The 18,712-nt window shown below is 36.8% G+C and overlaps 1 protein-coding gene across 1 annotated transcript; it reads right to left on the reverse strand.

Moving 5' to 3' along the window:
- Window positions 1-5,100: 5,100 nt before the first annotated feature.
- On the reverse strand, window positions 5,101-18,655 carry ENY2 (ENY2 transcription and export complex 2 subunit). The gene is made up of 5 exons (XM_036737998.1): window positions 18,577-18,655; window positions 16,161-16,237; window positions 11,016-11,086; window positions 8,014-8,088; window positions 5,101-5,384 (listed from the first exon to the last, which is right to left on the reverse strand). The coding sequence occupies exons 2-5, from the start codon at window positions 16,226-16,228 to the stop codon at window positions 5,308-5,310; spliced, it is 291 nt and encodes a 96-aa protein (XP_036593893.1). The 5' UTR covers window positions 16,229-16,237; window positions 18,577-18,655; the 3' UTR covers window positions 5,101-5,307.
- Window positions 18,656-18,712: the final 57 nt, after the last annotated feature.

Consider the following 18,712-nt stretch of genomic DNA (forward strand, 5'->3'; position numbering starts at 1 on the left):
AGTTCTTTAAGATTTTCAAAGCACTTTACATATGTTAACTAGTTTGATCCTCACAACCACCCTAGGAGGTAGGTTCTATTATTTCAATTTTATAGATGAAAAAACTGAGGCAGATAGAGGTTAAGAGACTTGACACTGTGTGTCAAGGCCGTACAACCAGTAAAGATATGAGGCTAGATTTGAACTTAGACCTACCTCACTCCAGTGCTCTATCTACTGCACTACTTCCTTTTAGACTGCGAATATCATAAGAAAGAAGACACACTCTTGTTGATTATTATCATCTTTCAGAGTTACTCCTTGGAACACTCCATATCTGAGGCACAGTATTTGAAGGAACAAGATATAAAATGTTTCGATTTTATTTTATTAATAATTCACTGTTTTCTCAATAATATTAATAGCATCTATATATACTGCTTTAATGTTTGTAAAGTGCCTTACAAATATTATATCATTGGATTCTCACAACAACCCTGGAGATTTCTGTTGTTCAGTTGTTTTTCAGTCATGTCTGAATCTTCATGACCCCATTTGGGGTTTTCTTGGCAGATATACTGGAGTGGTTTGCCATTTCCTTCTCTATTTTACAGGTGAGGAAACTGAAGCAAACAGGGTTAAGTGACTTGCCCAGGGTCACATAGCTAGTAGGGGTCTGAGGCCAGATTTGAACTCAGGAAGAACAGTCTTCCTGACTCCAGGACCAAGTGGCACCCAAGTGGCCACCTAGTTGCTCACTCTGGGAGCTAGGTGCTATAATTATCTCCATTTTACAGATAAGGAAATTAAGGCAGAGGTTGAGTGATTTGCCCAGGGTCATACAGCTAATAAATTATCTGAGGTTGGATTTGAATTCCATTTCTTGACTCCAGATCCAGCACTCTAGCCACTAAGTTGTCCTAAACTAGCTGTCCTACTCATAAAAAGTTAGAATTAAAGGACTTAGCTTAGTGGATTCTTTTAAGAGTTGGCATTGTAAAGAAAACCATTTCAATAGCAGCTATTCCTATATAAAGCAACTTGCTGACCTAAGTTGACAGATCTGAATGGACGAGTTGAATTACCTTTTTTTTTTTTGAGGGCGTCAGGAGGAGTCTGGTTAACTCAAACATCAAAATATGTTTTGCTTAGTCCTTCAAATTTATAACAAATACCATCAAAAATCCCCAAATAAGACTTGAATTCAATTATTCCTTCATCTTGAAAGAGGTAATTGAGTAGAACTGAAAAACAGGGAGTATAATTTGCTTTCCGCACATTAGCAGCTAGCTCCAGACGGCCATAAGAAAGTCTCCAGGTGCGCCCTGCTGGTCAGTTACAAGAACAGCAAGATAGCCATTTGAATTTTGGAAAAAGCATACATGCTGTCAATAAACCCACATAGTTTACTGGCTACTTAGTAGGTAATAGCCACAGCTCTGTCCAGTGAAGGATACACAGAACTACGAGAGATACTTAAATAGCTTTCTCCCTTGCCCCAGAAGAACTTGTCCTTCTGTCCTCTACCATTTGTATTCACAGTGCTTTTAGTCAAATCTCTTTAGACATCCTTTATAATGGTGTCCATGAACACATAATCAGTATTTGTCAGAGGTAGGTCTTCCTGACTGACACAAGGGCTGGCCCTCTATATGTAACCCTGACCCTTCTTCTTTGATATTTGTTATCCAATTCCAAATTCAACAATCATCAATTCAACAAACAAGTATTAAGTACTTATTATTGCAGACAACAATATTATCATTAACATTTCTGAAATCAAAATGAAATGAGTTTGATTAATGGAAAATGAATTCAACTCAATAAACATTTATTCAGCTCACCTACTTGCTAGTGACTGTGTTATGCACAGTAGGGATATAAAGATAAAAAGCATGGAGGGATCATGGGGGATGAGGATGGAAGTATTTTCTTTCAGGTAAAATCCCTTTGCTTTCATAAATTCTGGAAAGCCTGTACCCCTTGCCATGAAGAGGTCCTTCACATATTCATAAATTTTCACAGGATCTAAATCTAGAGAAGCCTTTAAAGATTATCTAGTTTAACTCCTTCATGTTATAAATAAGGAAGCTCAGGTTCCAAGAGATTATTTGGCTAAGGTCATACAAGTAGTAAACAGCAGAGCAGGGGTTGGAACCATCTGACTCTAAATTCAGCTTTCTCTTCTTTATACCACTTTGCCTTTCTCTAGTCAAGCCAGCATTTATTAAGCACCTATTGTTTACACAAAGCGTATCAGAGACTCTATACCTGCTCTTTTGCTTGTTCCAATCTTAGTTATCCAGCATTTCTTGAAAGGCAGATTAACATTGTCAGATCCATTTTGCAGATGAAGAAATTAAGGGAGAGGGCAATTTAGAGATGAGGACTAGAGATCAGAATTTTCTGATGCCCAAGTGCCAAGGCTTTTCAGGAACTTTGGTGGTCACAGCAAGGAATTTTTGATGAAGCTAGAAGGTAACTTTAGATAACTATTTTTAAAAAGCCAATAAATAAGATGGGATAAGTTCACATGTTAGTTGGTGAGTAGCTGTAACAATTCTCTTGAGTTGGAATGAGGCCATTTACAAAGTTATGAAAAATTCAACATCCAATTACCTATCACTCCTCCAAATCATCTGGTCCTTCCTTTGGCATTGCTGAATAAAATGATATATTTGCTATGCCAAAGCAAAGGGGCAATTTGAATAATTTAGTTTGAACTCCTTTTACTCCATACTAGAAAAGTATACAGGAGTTGTAATAACTGCATTTACTTATTCAATAAATAGGAATAATTTCATAGTGAGTTTCTAACACATCTGATAGTCCACTGGAAAGAACACTAGCTTTGGAGTCTGAGGTTCAGCTATCTCTTCCCAGGATACTCTGGCAGGGTTCATGGCAAGATGACCAGGTGGGATGAACTTTAAAAAAAAGTGAATTATTAATTTTTCTTTAAATTGTCTAATTTCCATCATTAGAATGGGTAATTCCTTTATGGCAATTTTTTTAAAAGAGAAAAAAATCAGAAAAATCAACCAACATTGGAAAAATCTGACACTTGATACAATGTTTCACACCTGTAGATCCTTACTTCTGGAGAGGAGCAGGGGGAGGGGGCTTCTCATGTCTCATTTTTGTGTACAACATTCAGGTTCAATTGTTTTGTGGGGGTTGTTTTTTACATTTACATTGCTGCAGTTTGTTTTGTATGTTGCTTTCCTTGTTCTGCTTAATTTACTTTTCATCAGTTCATATACATTTTTTCTGCTTCTTTGAATTCATCATTTCTTCCAGTCCAGTAATATTCTATTACATTCACGTACCACAATTTGTTTAGTCACTGCCCCCTTCCCTCCATTAATAGGCATTTACTTTTTCCAGTTATTTTGTTACCACAAAAGGTACTGCTGTAAATATTTTACTTTATGTGGAGCTTTTCTTTTTGCTCACGAACTCCTTGAGTGTAAGTCTAGCAATGGAAACTAGGTCAAAGAGAAAGGATGATGGGATACCATACCATCTTGGGGAGGGAGGGAAGAAAATCTGGAACTCAAAATTATGTAGAACTCAGTGTTGTAAACTAAAAATAAAAAAAAAAACATTAAAAAAAAAAGAGAAAGGATGTTTAGTCACCTTTTATTTGTCTCTAAGATCTCTTACGGCTGCAATGCCTGTGGAGAACAGTTTCTTATAGGTCTTACCCATCTACTGTAAAGGAGACCTGGTGACATTACATTCCTGCCATCTGAGGATTAACCTAGATTGATTCATCACCACATCAGCAACAGATAGTGAACTTCTATACCAAAAGCCATCAACTAAATCACAGAAGCTATTGAAGGTTTTTGGGCTTGTTTCTTGATGTGTCAAATAAGGGAGTTCAACTAGATTATATTATCTTAATCTTTTCTGCGTCATAGACGCCTTAGGCTGGCCTAAACTACTGTGATTTGTTGCCTACATTCCTAATAAGGAGAAATGTTAATTTCAGTCAGAGGTTAGTGAAAATAAAGATGCAGTTTTTTCCCCATTTGTTTACAAACCACTGACCCCACCTTAAGAACTCCTGGCCTAGACAATCTCCAAAGGCCCCTTCTAGCTTTCAGATCTTTGAAAAAATCTATTTCTGTGGACCATTTGCACTCAGTAAGCAATACCCTATCATTATGCTTAATGAGTGAAGGAATGAGCAAATATCTAAACAATTCTTAATTATACCTGTCCTTTACTCAAAAATAGGAGATTAACAATTTTGCAACTTCACTTCCAGAGCATGAAAAGGTCATTTTTTTCCCTTCTTTAGACTAAAAACTTTATACAATTTAGCAATTATTTTGATAGCTGACAAATCATGAATATTTGTAGAGTTCATAGAGAGAAAGGCCTATGCTTAAGCAGTATTTTATATATGAAAGCACAGCTACGAAATTGCAGAAATTCCTTAGTAGGGCATAAGTAGGGCTAATTAAAATCTGAGAAATTTTAAAATTTAGTTAAGATATCCTATCGTACACCAAATTATTAAAGTTTGCAAATGGAATGGCCTGCGATAGAATATAATTATCAGTCGGTTATTCTTGTTCTCCAAGGAAAGGCTGCCCTCCTTCTAACCTGTTGGCTGGGTTATGTACGGTGCGCTTTCATCTCAAGACCAGGGATCCAGATGGGGCCAAAGAATCCCCTCAGAATCGTCTTCTTCGTCAATGTTCTTACTTCTAGTTGGCCAGCAATGAGGCCTTAAAGTACAGGCCAAAGGGGCAGCTAGGTGGCACAGGCTCCGGAGTCAAGAGGACCTGAGTTCAAATCCAGCCTCAGACACTTGACACACTTACTAGCTGTGTGACCTTGAGCAAGTCACTTAACCCCAATTGCCCTGCCTTCCCCACTCCAAAAAAAAAGAAAAAGATAAAGTATAGGCCAAAGGAAAAGGATAGGGAGCTTGGCCTATAAGTCCTTTGGAGTAGAATCTTATATTTAAATTTTAGTATAGTGCTTAATAAACATATTTATTGATTGAAGACATTTTTATAATAAAAGAGAATACCTGAAGATAACATTTCTAGTCAATGTTAAAAGTTGGAAATAAAGAACACAGAATAACACAGTAGAAATATGTCATTTTCAAACATTTATATTTTATTTTTATTATTAAAATAATCTTCAAGAAAAAAATATCAATACAACACATGGGTCATTACCAAAACATGTAAAATTCATCATACAAAAAAAAAAGACTAATTTAGAAAATGCAATCCAAACATATGGCATGTTTTTTACGGATTAAAGAAATCAAAATACATGGTGGTGATGTTACAACTCATCTTAAAGGCTGGCATGCTGAGCAAGGAAAGTTCTTATTCGTTGTAAAAGTTCCTTTTTCACACTGTCAGGTACTAGTGCTGAAAAAGTGAAATAGAAACAGAAGTAAAACAGTATATAGATCACTTCCAATTCATATACAGTAAAGTTTACCATATGATTCATGCCTGTGAAAGAGGATTCTATAAAGAAGCCAGGTTAACACCAGGAAAGGAACTTTAAAAGTCTAAGTTAAAAGTATGAAAGACATTAAAATACATTTACCAGATAGCTGAGATTTCTTCAGCATAGGTACTAATTCTCTACCTTAGCAGAGGATCTGAATGAGCTACGAAAGGTCTCCTTTTTGTGGCCAACCTTCTTATTGATGCTCTTTTGTGCCAACCAAACCAATTTGCAATTTGGGGCCTCCCTGTTCCCGTTCTTTCCTATTCCCAGGTTGCTGAACATCCCTGGAAGAACTTGTACTAACAACTCATTTTCTCTGCCCTTAGGTAGGCCCACAATGCTACCTGGCAATTGATAACTCAAAAACTCAGTAGTTCATTCCCCTAAAACCTGGATTATGGAATGGAACCTCTTAGTAGCAAGGGCTTCTCAGGATCCACCTTCTTTATTCCTAGTCCAAGTTTCAGCCAAATTGGATAACTTGTTCTCCGATATTATCTTGTCTTTTGTCTCTATGTAGTTGTAGAGGTGATTCCTCATGTGTAGGGCCCTCCCTTCCATGTGTCTACCTGGCAACACTTCCTTCATGAAAAATTCCTTAGTCTCCTGGCTAAATCTGAAATTTCACTCCTCAAATTTTCTTTTAATTCTGTCAGACTCTCTCCTTTACCTGTCTTAAGTGATGGGTATGTTGTTTCCAGTTTTCCCATCACAAAAGGTGTTACGATTATGTTGGTATATAAGGGACCTTCCTTTGTGTTTTGATTTCTTTGGGACATGTAGGTATATGTACATACACACACATTGCAAGATATATCTTTATCTATAACCTATTATATTAAAACAGTGACTAAAATGTCCATTGTCTTTTACCTTGAGATCCCACTCGTGTGTGCAAAATTAATGTACCTGTCTTTCTACAGGCTGTCCAATACTGACTATTTGAATTTCTGGCCATCTCTCCCAATTTGCTGAGTATAAGGTGAAACCATCACTTAAATTTGCATTTTTTATTAGAGATTTGAAGGAATCTTCCATAAGGCTGTTAAAAATATGCAATTCTCCTTTTGAGAATTGCTTATATCCTTTGACCACTTAATAGATGGGCAAAGTCTCTTGGTCATTTAGATTAATCTCTCTTCTCATACACCCCTCCAGGTACATATACAATTTTGCATGTGTGTGTGTATTTAATGTGTTCTAATGCTAGCTCTTTCTCTGATATCAGAATTTTATCAAAGATATTTGATACAGGGATTTTTTTGGGGGGGGAGGGTTTATATCATCTAGACCCATAGTTCTGTCCATATGGAAACTCCATTGCGTAGAAACTCCTATAGATGTGATCAGCACCTACTTGGTAACTTAAAAGTCACCAAGCCAATTGACTAGAGAATGTCTAAACTGTGGTGCATGAACGGAATATTATGGTGATATGAGAAATGATGATTACAGAGAAAACTCATGAACTGATATAAAGTGAAGTGGTCTAAAAAACAACACGACTACAAAAAAACCAACAAAAAAATCACATCTAAACGCTATAAAATTATAATAACTAAGCTTGGCCTTGAAAAAGAGATATGAGAATGAACTTCCCCCTGCATCCTGGCAAGCATGAGGTATTATGGGTATCAAATGTTGCATATAATGCCAAAATTTTTTCGAATGTCTCCATTCCCCCACCACTTCATCTTCCCTCTTCTTTTTTCATTTTTCTTTTTGAGGGGGGAAGGCAGGGCAATCTGGGTTAAGTGACTTGCCCAAGTTCACACATCTAGTAAGTGTGTCAAGTGTCTGAGGCTGGATTTGAACTTAGGTCCTCCTGATTCCAGGGCTGGTGCTCTACTCACTGCACCACCTAGCTGCCCCTTCTTTTTTCTCTATTGTAAGGCACAGATCTCTGAAAGGGAGAGGGGTAAGGAAAACATAAGGAAATATAGGAACCACAAAAACATTCATTGATAAGTGACCTTGCCCATGATCACACAACCATTATGTTATTAAAGGCAAGACTAGAACTATGGTCTTCCTGACTCCAAGACAGGATGCCTGAGTCTTTAGGGCTATGTGGTTCATTAAACATCACAAATAATTTATGCTACAAACAAAATCATAAATGCTATCATGGTATCAACAACTTCAAGAGAAAAACATGACAAGATTTTTGAGGTCACTAACTCTCCCATGGCTCCAGAGTTCAGATCAATTAACATTTCTTTCCTTTGCTACTTCTGAGTAAACAAAGCATCAGAGGAGGAGCTATGGATGAGGCTGCACTGCAAACTTGGCAGTTTAACAGATTGTCATGCAATAATTGGCCAATTCTTGTCACATTTTGAGGTGGTATAAATTAGGGGCTTGGGACAGACCTATTAAGCAAGAAAAGAAATCCCAGAATAATGGCTAGAAAATGAAGATAGACTGTTTACGTGTCCAATAATCAATCTAGTGTACTAGACTTATAGTTAATCCAGAGTGTTTAGTTCTATAGGATTTATATTCCTAAAAGGAGACTGTTTCAAACAACTCATTTCTTACCTCTGCCTTTTGGAGTTATCTCCGCCACCAAGTCATCAACTGTGACGTGTTCTAATCCTTTTTCTTTAATCACATCTGTAAAAGTCCAAAACAAAATACAAATACCATAATTTTTAAAAGCCATATAATTAATTTTAAGACTATACATTTTGTTTGACTAAATAGCGTAATTCATGTCAGGGAAAACACGATGGATATAATGTAACCTTGCAAATAAATTTTAAATGTTTACTAGTTCATTATAAAAAAAAGTCTACCCTCTTGTAAAATATATAACTTGTACATTTAACAAGTACTAATCATAAAGCCCCAAATTAATAAACTTACCATTTTATTATGAGACTTAAATACCGCATTTGTGAAGATCTGAAATCTTCTGTCCAGTTAAGAGTTTGTCTTAGGATAATCTTAGGTTAGTTCTCAAATATAAGGAAACCAAAATTTATTTTTTTTTCCTGTGCTTAATTCACTTGGTTTGGCCAAAGTTTCTATGTAGTATAACTATTCTGTTGTTACCCTTTGTGCCCCACTTTGGACTGAAATAATATTTGCCCAGAGCCAAAGCAGTCAACCCAATGTACCTTCAAATGTTGCTTGCTCCCTCTGTCTTAGGAGAAGGAATATGCAGAAGGGAAAGGGAAGAAAAAGAAATAAAAATATTTATATGGCACCTACTATGTGCCAGGCATTGACCTAAACCACTTCTGATTTGATAAAATAAAGAAGTTAATGTGCAAGAGTGGGAAGGTAGATCAGTAGAGAGTGTGAGGATTAAAAAAATAAAGTGTAAATCAATGCTATAAATTGTTTTCAGATCTACTGAATGTTCAGATGCACATCATGTACATTTCTAGAATACACTATTTAAGTAATAAGCACCTAGATGTGTTAAAGTCATTAATACTGATATACTACGCAAAAAAACTCTAAAAATGAGCATACTTATATATGTATGTACCTTTGCAGGCTTCAGTGCTCATACTTCATGGGAAGAGAATGAGGTAAATGACACAGCATACTCTGACTATTAATGTGATTATTATTTTTTTTAAATTTTTTTTGGGTAGGGCAGTTAGGGTTAAGTGACTTACCCAAGGTCACACAGCTAGTAAATGTGTCAAGTGTCTGAGGCCGCATTTGAACTCAGGTCTTCCCGACTCCAGGGCTGGTGTGCTACTCACTGTGCCGTCGAGCCGTCCCCTATTAATGTAATTATAATGTGTGCAGGGTGCATACCCAAAGGTCTTTATTTTTGGGTAAGACTATGTTGTAATGAGAGGCTGCCGTGCTGCAGTGCATGAAAACCTGGGCTCAAGGGTCATCCTGGACACAAAATAGCTCTGTGACCTTAGGTAAATTATTTAGTTCTCTACTGCTTTAGACCAGTGGTGTCAAACCTAAATAGAAATGGATCCTTGCAGGCCACATGTTGATTTAGAAAGCCACAAATTAACATCATCTATTCTGTACTGTATTTTTATTTAATTTGTTAAACATTTTGAAATTACATTTTAATCTGGTTTGGGCCTCCCTTGGGAATTTTGCTGCCAGTGCCTGAGTTTGACACCTCTGTTTTAGACTATCATTTGCAAAGAATGTGCTAACCTGCAGCTGGTAGAGGGAGTTTCCTTCTCCAGGCATTCTATCAATGATATCATTGGTACAGTCCTTATCTCTATCCTGTATTATGGGGATTTTTGTTTGGTTGGAATTTTTTTTGGTATCCAAATCTTGTTTAAGATTTCATGCCTGGAACTATCTTCCTCCTCATCTCTGCCTCTTGATTTCTGAGCTTCTTTCAAGTGTCAGCCAAAGCCTCACCTTCTGTAAAAAAACCTTTCTCAGGCCTTCTTAACCTCAGTGCCTTTCCTCTGAGATTACCACCAATTTATCCTGTCTTAATCTTGTTTTTACATAGTTGTTTGCAAGTTGTCTCCCTCATTAGAGTGTGAGCTCCTTGAGAGCAGGGACTGTTTGTTTTCCTTTCTTTGTATCCCCAGGCCTTAGCACAGTGCCTGGGACAGTTTAGGATCTTAATAAATACTTCTTGATTTGACTTCTCTCAAAGGAACCCAAGGAGCACACAAAATGCTAATTTCCCGCTTTCAGTCTCTGTTATCGTTCAAGGGTTGACTCAGATGCTGCCTTCTAGGAAGACCCCTCTGACATTAACTCCTTAAATGATTTTGTTTCTTACTCATTTCTGTACATGCTGTATTGCCTCCAATAAAGCATTATCATAAAGTACAGAGACTTTTGTCTTTGTGCTCACAGTGGTGAGGTCACAGTTCTGCCTGAGTTGAGTTATTTAGGCATTCTTAGTGCCTAGCAGGATGATGTCATTACACATAGCAGGTACTTAATGAGCATAGGACCTATCGTAAATCATAAAAACTTGAATTGTAACAAATGACCAATCTACATATTTCAAAGACTATTAATGCCTAACAAAATTCTTCTGTCAGGTATAAATAATAAATATAAATAATCTGTTAGTTTCAACAAGCTATGAAACACTTTGTAAATATAAATGAAGAAACTTATCCATTAGATATCCCAAGTCTAGTAGAGTGAGCAAACTTTAAATAAAATAGTTAAGAACACTTTATACATAGGGAAATCCGTTTTGTATATAAGGGAAGATTTTAGGTGAGAACATGACATCTGTTTATCTTTTATACCATATTAACAGTGTTTTATAAGGTTGCCTTTAATATCCAAACTTTCATAGTTAGAACTTTTTTCTGAGTTTCCCTTGGAAAATAAGAACTATTTAGGAATGACAAATTTCATTAGTAAGTAGTTCTCTGTCTTCTCAATCTATGGAGAGAGATTGAGAGAGATCTTAATATCACGTTCTAGTCTGCATTTATTTAAAGTAAGAATCTGGGTAAGGACAAATTATTGCGTATATATGTGTATCTCTCTAATAGACACAAAATCAACAGACCTCAGTACAGCAAGACTAGCTTAAATTTGTAATAAAATTAAATACTGATTACCTTTACAATGAGCTTTTAATTGATCTTTCCAACCACATTCAATCAATTTAGCTCTTAGCAACTCTTTAAGTCTGAAAAAAGAAAAGAATGTTAAACATTTGCAGTATAGAGTGTTTTAGTACAGATTTCATTTGTGAATCTTAGACTCTTCTTTCATAAGCCCAAGTTCAAACCTGTTCCTTAGTAATCAACTCTATTGATTAGCTCCACCCACCTTCCCCAAAGGATTATAGCTCATATGGGTCACACTGTGTTATGGTACATGAAGTTACAGTCCACTTCATATAGTCAAAGAAAGTCTGTTAATTAAAAGGTCCCTTTTAAGGATGAGGGAGCTAGGTGGAGCAGTGGATAGTGTGCTGAGCTTGAAATCAGGAAGACCTGAGTTCAAATTTGACCTCACAATCACCTCCCCAACACAGGTATTACAGGAAATGTTATCATTTTATGGAAGAACAAACTAAGGTTCAGAGAGACTGAGGTGAGATTTGAACTCAGATTATACTATATTCCAAATCTTTGCTATCAAAATATTGGCTGAACCTTGGTCTATTACTAAATCCAGAGGTTCTTCTGGAAATTAAAATATTTTCAATTTTTGGTAGTTACTAATGACCTTAATCAAGGAAGAAAAGCCATCTTAATGATACCCAGAGTCCAATTCATTAAATTTGTTAATTTTTTCTTTCCTGCTATTAACCTCTGAATGGCACCTAAAGCTCTTCACAACCTATATGCCTACCTTTCTAGCCTCAGTATTATTTACTCCCTTTATTACATTCTATCATCCAACCAAATGGACCTCTCCTTGATATTCCTCACACACAACTGTCCATTTCCCATTTCCATGTCTTTGTTTTGGCTATCTCTCTATTCATCTCAACCTCTTAGAATTCCTTGTTTCCTTTAAGACTCAATTCAAGTATTACCTTGTACATGAAGCTTTTCCTGATCTCCCCAGACCACTTTTTATTTATTTTGTATATATTTATATATGTTATAGTTTCCCCTAGTAGAATATAAGCTGAAGAATGTTTGATTTTTCTCTCTGAATCTCTAGCATCCAGCACGACCTCCGGTATGTAGAAAATGCTTAATAAATGCTTGCTGATTAATTCAAATAATTAAGAGATCATGTAGTCAAGTTTCATATTTTTGCATAATGACAAAACCTGAGTCTCACTGAGGTTAAATGACCCTGCCAGTTTGTGGCAGAACTGTCCCTGCACCTGCTATTCTACCATATCCAGGCTTTTGCTTAATCCCCATGCCTAGAAGATGCACAAGAGTGTGCTCTGACTCCAGAATCCTTAACTGCCTTCAAGGTGCTAACTACTTATACAAAAGCCCTTTTAAAGAGCACTCCCAGGCTAGCCATCTCTTCATTTCCACTAGCTACACTCCCATGGACTGGTCTTCCATTACGCCTCTAGGAAAGTTATCATCCTGGGAGATTTTATCAACCTTGGTGTCCACACCTCATCAGTACTCTCAGTACCCTCTGCACCTCTGAGAGAGGAGCACAGAACTCATCCCCAAACCTCCAGGACAGCTTTCTCTTTATTTCTCAACAGCTGAATTCCTGGTTCCATCCTTCCTCTACTCTCCTCCCTCGTTTCCCCATAGATTGTAAACTCCTTAGGGGCAAGGACTATTTTTTATTTTTTGTATTTGTATCCCTGGTGCTTAGCACAGTGTTTGGCACATCATAGGGTATTTATTAAATGTTTACTAAATTACAAGGCCTTTCTCGATACCTTTTATAGTTAATATTCCTTACCAAATTTTGTGCATATTTTATATTGATTTATTTCTCTACATGTTGTTGAAGAGCAGAGACTGTTTTGAATCTCTCGGGCCTCGTAGACAGTAAGTGCTTAAAGAATATCTGAACTGGATAGACCAAAGTCTTAATTCCTTATCCAATGTCCTATGTATGTTACACTAATTGGTGATACTTCCTCCTTTTTCACCTCAAACTCATAATGCAGCATTCCATAGTGGAAAGAGCACTTAAATGGAAGTAGATCTGTGCTCTAGTTCCAGTTCAATAACTAACTAGTTGCGTTCCCTTGGATAAGTGACTTAACCTTTCTGGGCTTTTTTTTTTTTTTTTAATCTACAAAATGAAGGAGTAGGCTAGATCTCTAATAATTCTTCCCAATCACCCTTTTCAACTGACTATCAGGAACTTACAAACCTAAGTCTGATAATGCTCCTAGGTGGATCTTAATAAATTGAGAAGTGAGAGCATTGGCAGAGGCAGAGATTTAGAAGTTGCATAAAAAACAAGAGTTTAAAAAAAACATCCTTTGGAAATTGGGCTTTGCTACAGCTTCTCTTTGTAAAATAATTTTCTCAAGAAACTGGAAATGGGTAAAAGAACATACACTGACACACAATAAACATTTCTTTTAAGGAAATTTAACAAATATAAATCAGTCACTATAACAAAGCCCATAAAGTACCTCAGGAAAAAGTAAATACTTTTCCTCCTTGTCAAGCAGATATAGGACAGCACTAGTTTAAATGCAAACTCACTTCTAAAAGCTTATGGAAAGAATGATGGATGATTTTGATTACTTATCATTTCATAAAACATTGAGAACGAGTAGAAGAATGAGTTTACAGAAAGCTTGGTGGAGACTTAATTAAGCTAGGCCATCAAGAAAACAATGAAAGAGGAAACTGGATGGAGAAAAATGGGTGGAAACCATCATTATTTCTATAACAAACTTTCTTTCCATCAGTAAGTACTGATGACCATATCTGGATACTGACATTGCAGTCCCCCATATATATTAAGTGAGAAAAGAGATAATACTAAAGAAAACAAAAGTGGGAAGATTTGCTGGACTAGACCAAGTACAGAAAGAATAATAGGCTTTGAAAACAACATAACTGAGGACAATCAACAAGCATTCATTAAGTGCCTACCGAGTGCCACTGTATTAGGTGCTAGGGAATACAACAACAAAAATAAAATGGTCCCTGCCCTATCAGATGACACAATCAGAGGAATATTTAAGTATATATAAAATAAATAAAAAATAGCATTTGGGGCTTGTGGGTTAGTTCTACAGAGGCTTCTTGTAGAAAATGGCATTTGAACTCAATTTTGATGTTAACTATGGATTCAATGAGGTGGAGATGAGAAGGGAGTGAATTCCAGGCAAGAAGACACTGCCTATACAAAGGAAAAGAAACAGTAGTGAGGAAAAGCAAGGTCAGTTTGGTAGGACTAAGTATATGAGAAGGGAAGTAAGTATAATAAGGTTGGAAAAGTAAACTTGTTAGCTTATGAAGGGATTTTAAAAAGGAATTTGCATTTGACACTAGTGGTAATAGGGAACAATTGGAGTTTACTAAGGCACGAAAAGGGAGGCAGCCTTTTGTAAGTGATGCTACAGGAAATGACTGTGAGGTGCTGAATAATGAACTGTCGCTCCATTTACTGTTTGTTGACTATAAAAAAGCATTTAATTTAGTAACGTAAAATCCCAAATTATGGACTCTCTCCTCCAACAAGGTATCTCCCATACATAAGTAAACATCATACATGATTCTGTTGAGACATAACAGAGATAACTCTGGTGACATTTTAATTTTTAATATCAAGTGAGGCATAAACAGGGAGACACATCCTAGCAAAAGGTGTTTGTCATTGTAATAGAGACCGACCAGCACAGAATCCAAACAAAAGAGGGATTTCCAATAGATGGTGAGATACTTCTGACACAAGGAAGTTTTTTTCTTTTTTCTTTTTTGGATGATATGTATTGATTGCATCTTATATGAGATCCACAATCACCCAAGTTTGACCTATTTACAAGGGAAAAACCAAATGGATGAAGAATGTTTATGGTCTAGTAACTAAATGGACAAGCCAAAGAGATGGTCCATCAGTATACATCTTGGACAGATATTTCAGATGGATAATGAAAGAATGAATAAAGCATTTATTAAGTAAGCACTTATTATAAGCCAAGCACTGAGAAGATAATTAGAAAAGTAAGATAGTCTCTGCTCTCAAGAAGCCCACATCTTAATGGGATAGATGACAAATTTTGAAAGATATCAAATGCAGGTCAAATGGAAAATTCCCATGGTCTTTAAAGTGAATTGACAAAGCAGATAGTAATGCTTCTTCTTTAATGTCATTAGTTACTGTCACTATTCTCAGGGTTCAGTATCCTAGGCTGCTGCCTTTAGGTTCTGAGGGGAGATGGTGGTTAAGATGGTGGAGGTGGTTTGACTTGACTAGTACAAGCTGCAGCCTCCTACTTCTCTCTCAGGGTACCCTACTACTTCATCTAGGCTGACTTACCCCTTTTCTATAGGAGCTACTTCCCTTGATAAGGGCTGTGAGGGCTGGGCTGGAAGCTGCTAGTTTCGGGTGGGGAGAGACATGGGACTACCACTCCCAGAGCTATTGTGCCTATATACTAGGCCAAGAACTAAGTATCTAGAAAAGAATCAGGTGGAGCATGTTTAGATGCTCTGAATGACTTCTCCCCCAAGTATCTCCTTCAAACAAAGGTACATCTTTTCAAAAGCAGTATTATTCCGCTGATACTATATGGTTGTAAGTCATGGAAGAATTTTCAAGAATTAAAATTTGGTTCACCCAAAGGAAAAGGGAGAAACACAAGGTAGTTATGTGTAGGTTGTAATACATTACCCACATAGAATTTTATATGAGAAACAGTATAAAATATATCAGAGAGAAGTTATGATCAGAAAAGGATTGACTCAGGTCATATTTCAAAAATGAGAGATAACCAATGGATGACCTTTATGCACCACCACAGGTATCCACATTATAGTAAAAGAAGGCTCCCAGCAAATTGACTGGACTCCTCATATGCATTTTATGGGAAGAGGTGAAAAAGAGTAGTAAAAAATAAGGTCTGGATGGGTTTTGATCTGTAGTGTCGAGAGGAGTATTTATATAAACCCAAGTTTTCAAGTAAGATATCCTTAACTAAGTTTCCTTTACAAAAGTTAAGAATGAAGTTCATAATTCAATTTTTATAAACCTTTCACATGTGGCCTGCTACTTTCCTTGATGATAAAACATTTCTAAAGATTTATGTGTTATAGTGATATAAAAGTGTTTGACCATTCAAGCAAAATATTACTTACCGTTCTCGCTCACCAGTTTCTATCAGTTTCTGGTTAATAGTTGCTCTCATCTGTGCATCTTTGTTCATTTTGCTAATCTACATTTTTAAAAAAAAAAAAGTATGTTTTTACAGCATTATTTTCCAAATCCAATAGGCAGGATCACATCTATTTCATATTTTACCCACTGCTTGGAATACTGTTTTAAAGATGATTTTCAACAGTATTTACTTACAGAATCCCAGGATGCAAAAATCTGGTTAATAATTTCAATTTCTGTACCCACACAGTACATTCCATGTTGACATCATAAAGCCAAAGAAAATACTAACCAATCAGTTTACACACAAGAGTGAGGCACCATGCTTGACAGCCAGTGATTTCTGTCAGTTTCAGATAATCACTTCTGGGAGATGTATAAATTACTTTCCTAGAGTAGGTCTATTAGTATTACTACTTTGACAACAGTGAATTCAGTACATGAAAAAAATTGACTTTAAAATGTTTCATCAGTTTATACTACCTAGAAATCATTTAAAGAATTATCATAGTTGCTGGAAAATCCAACTCAACAAAGATACAAGACTATTTTGTGGAAGAACTACCGAATTAGAAATTAAAGGACCTGCTTTCAAATTCTAGTTTTGACACTTAATCCCTATATGACAGTGGAAGTCAGTCATTTAACTTGTCTCTTCATCTGTATAACTAAGGGGTTGGGTTCAAGGACCTTTGAGCTCTCTTCTACATCTAAATCCAAGATACCCTCACATTAGGTACTGAGGATACAAAGGCAAAAAGTTAACAATACCACACTCCAAGGAGCTGATAATTTACTTAAGAAAGAGTAGTAGAACACACAAACTAACAGGAGTTAATCTGAAAAGTATTAACCTCTAAAGGTATCGAGGAAGGCTAATTATATTTTTAAAAACCATTTTAATATTAATCATACTATTTCTCTACACCTTCTGTACTCTATGGTCCTTGTAGGTTTTGGATGAAATTTCCCTCTGTTGTACTCAATTGGATTTCCACTAATGAAGTGTTTTTTGTTTTATCAAGTGGTTATACAGATATTTCTTTCTGTGTCAGTTTACTTACAGGAAAAGCAAACAAAAAACCCAAACAATTTATTTGTTCCTTTTGAAAGGTTGCACAACTGTGTATGGAGGTGAGAAGACATATTTAGATTTCATTTTTAAGATGAGTTGCCTGGCCTGGAGGATGGCATTAAAAAAAACAAACAAACACTTGTACAATGGCAATAAATGCACTTTAAAAAATACCTTGCTATCTAACAAAATGAAGGCACTATTTCTGATTATACTCCTCATACTTCTGGAAAATTTTCCAACACAATATATCTAAAACTGATTAAAAAATGGAGCCATAAAACCAGAGGTTCTTAGATATCTTTGTGTCATGGATTCCTTGCGCAGTCTAGTGAAAACGCATAAAACACATATACTTATAAGCTGAAGACATTCCAACTAAAGCTCATGTAGAAATTTTGGCTTTCACTGAATGCTAAAATTTCTTTAACAGCTCTGCTGCTTTCCTTTGTCTTTTCCTTTAGCGGGAAATAGCTACACTGAAATAGCGGAAAAAGCACTAGCTTCAAACCTGGCTTTGCCCCTTATACTCTCTGTGTCCCTAAGCAAACACTTCACGTCTCTACGCTTCAATTTCTTTATCTGGAAGATGAGGATGAACTCTCTGATCTGTAGTCAGCTTCCATACAGTAGCTCAATGTTTTGAGGGACTGGGGAGGACAAGCAAAGGAATTTATGCTTCCTTCGTAGGGGTGCGAGGTTAACACGCGGGAAAGTCTGCAAAGTCAGAAAATATGAGGACATAAAATGACTTTAAGTTAAGTCATGATGCATTTATTAAGCGCCTAGCTATGTGCCATGCACAGTGCTAAGCGATGGAAATCACCTTAGAAACCAACAAGTAGTCATTAAACTTCCCTTCAATCCATTCACTAAACTGATTTTAACCTAGCCCAACCAAATTTTCCCTTCTCCCTGAAAGCTCCGCAGTCCAGTGAACAGATGACAGTTTCAAAACAGCCCGCGGGCCTGGTCTGCACCAGTCCCCTTCACCCGGAAAGATTAGCCGCGAAATGCTGGTGGAGGAAAAAGATGAAATTTGGGGCTACAGAGAATACAGAGTATGGGGACCGGCATGACAAAGAAATATGACAAGGAACTGGCTCCGGGTCCATCTTACTTCCTCAAGCTCCAGGGATAACGCCACCGGGATAGGGTATGGCCGTCCAGTCTGGAGGGGTGGACGGGTGGTGCGATCTACCTCAGGGGTCTCTCTTGGTTGGTCCCAGGCACTCGGCAGGAGGAAGAGGAATTGGCAACACCCTTCGTTATCTCCAAGAAAGAAAGCATAAGTAACTGAATCTTAGTAGATTGTAACCTACCTTAGTCTTGCCTCCTTCAAACCTTTCTCCAAAAACGCCTTACGCCAACTGCTACAAGAAGCGATAAGAAGTGTTTCCGGGGCGTAGCGGAGTCTAAGAAGCCTCGCAACTCTCACGTGGCCGGCTTGCTATTCGC

This window comes from Trichosurus vulpecula, chromosome 1 (assembly GCF_011100635.1).
Source record: "Trichosurus vulpecula isolate mTriVul1 chromosome 1, mTriVul1.pri, whole genome shotgun sequence".
Classification (NCBI taxonomy): domain Eukaryota; kingdom Metazoa; phylum Chordata; class Mammalia; order Diprotodontia; family Phalangeridae; genus Trichosurus; species Trichosurus vulpecula.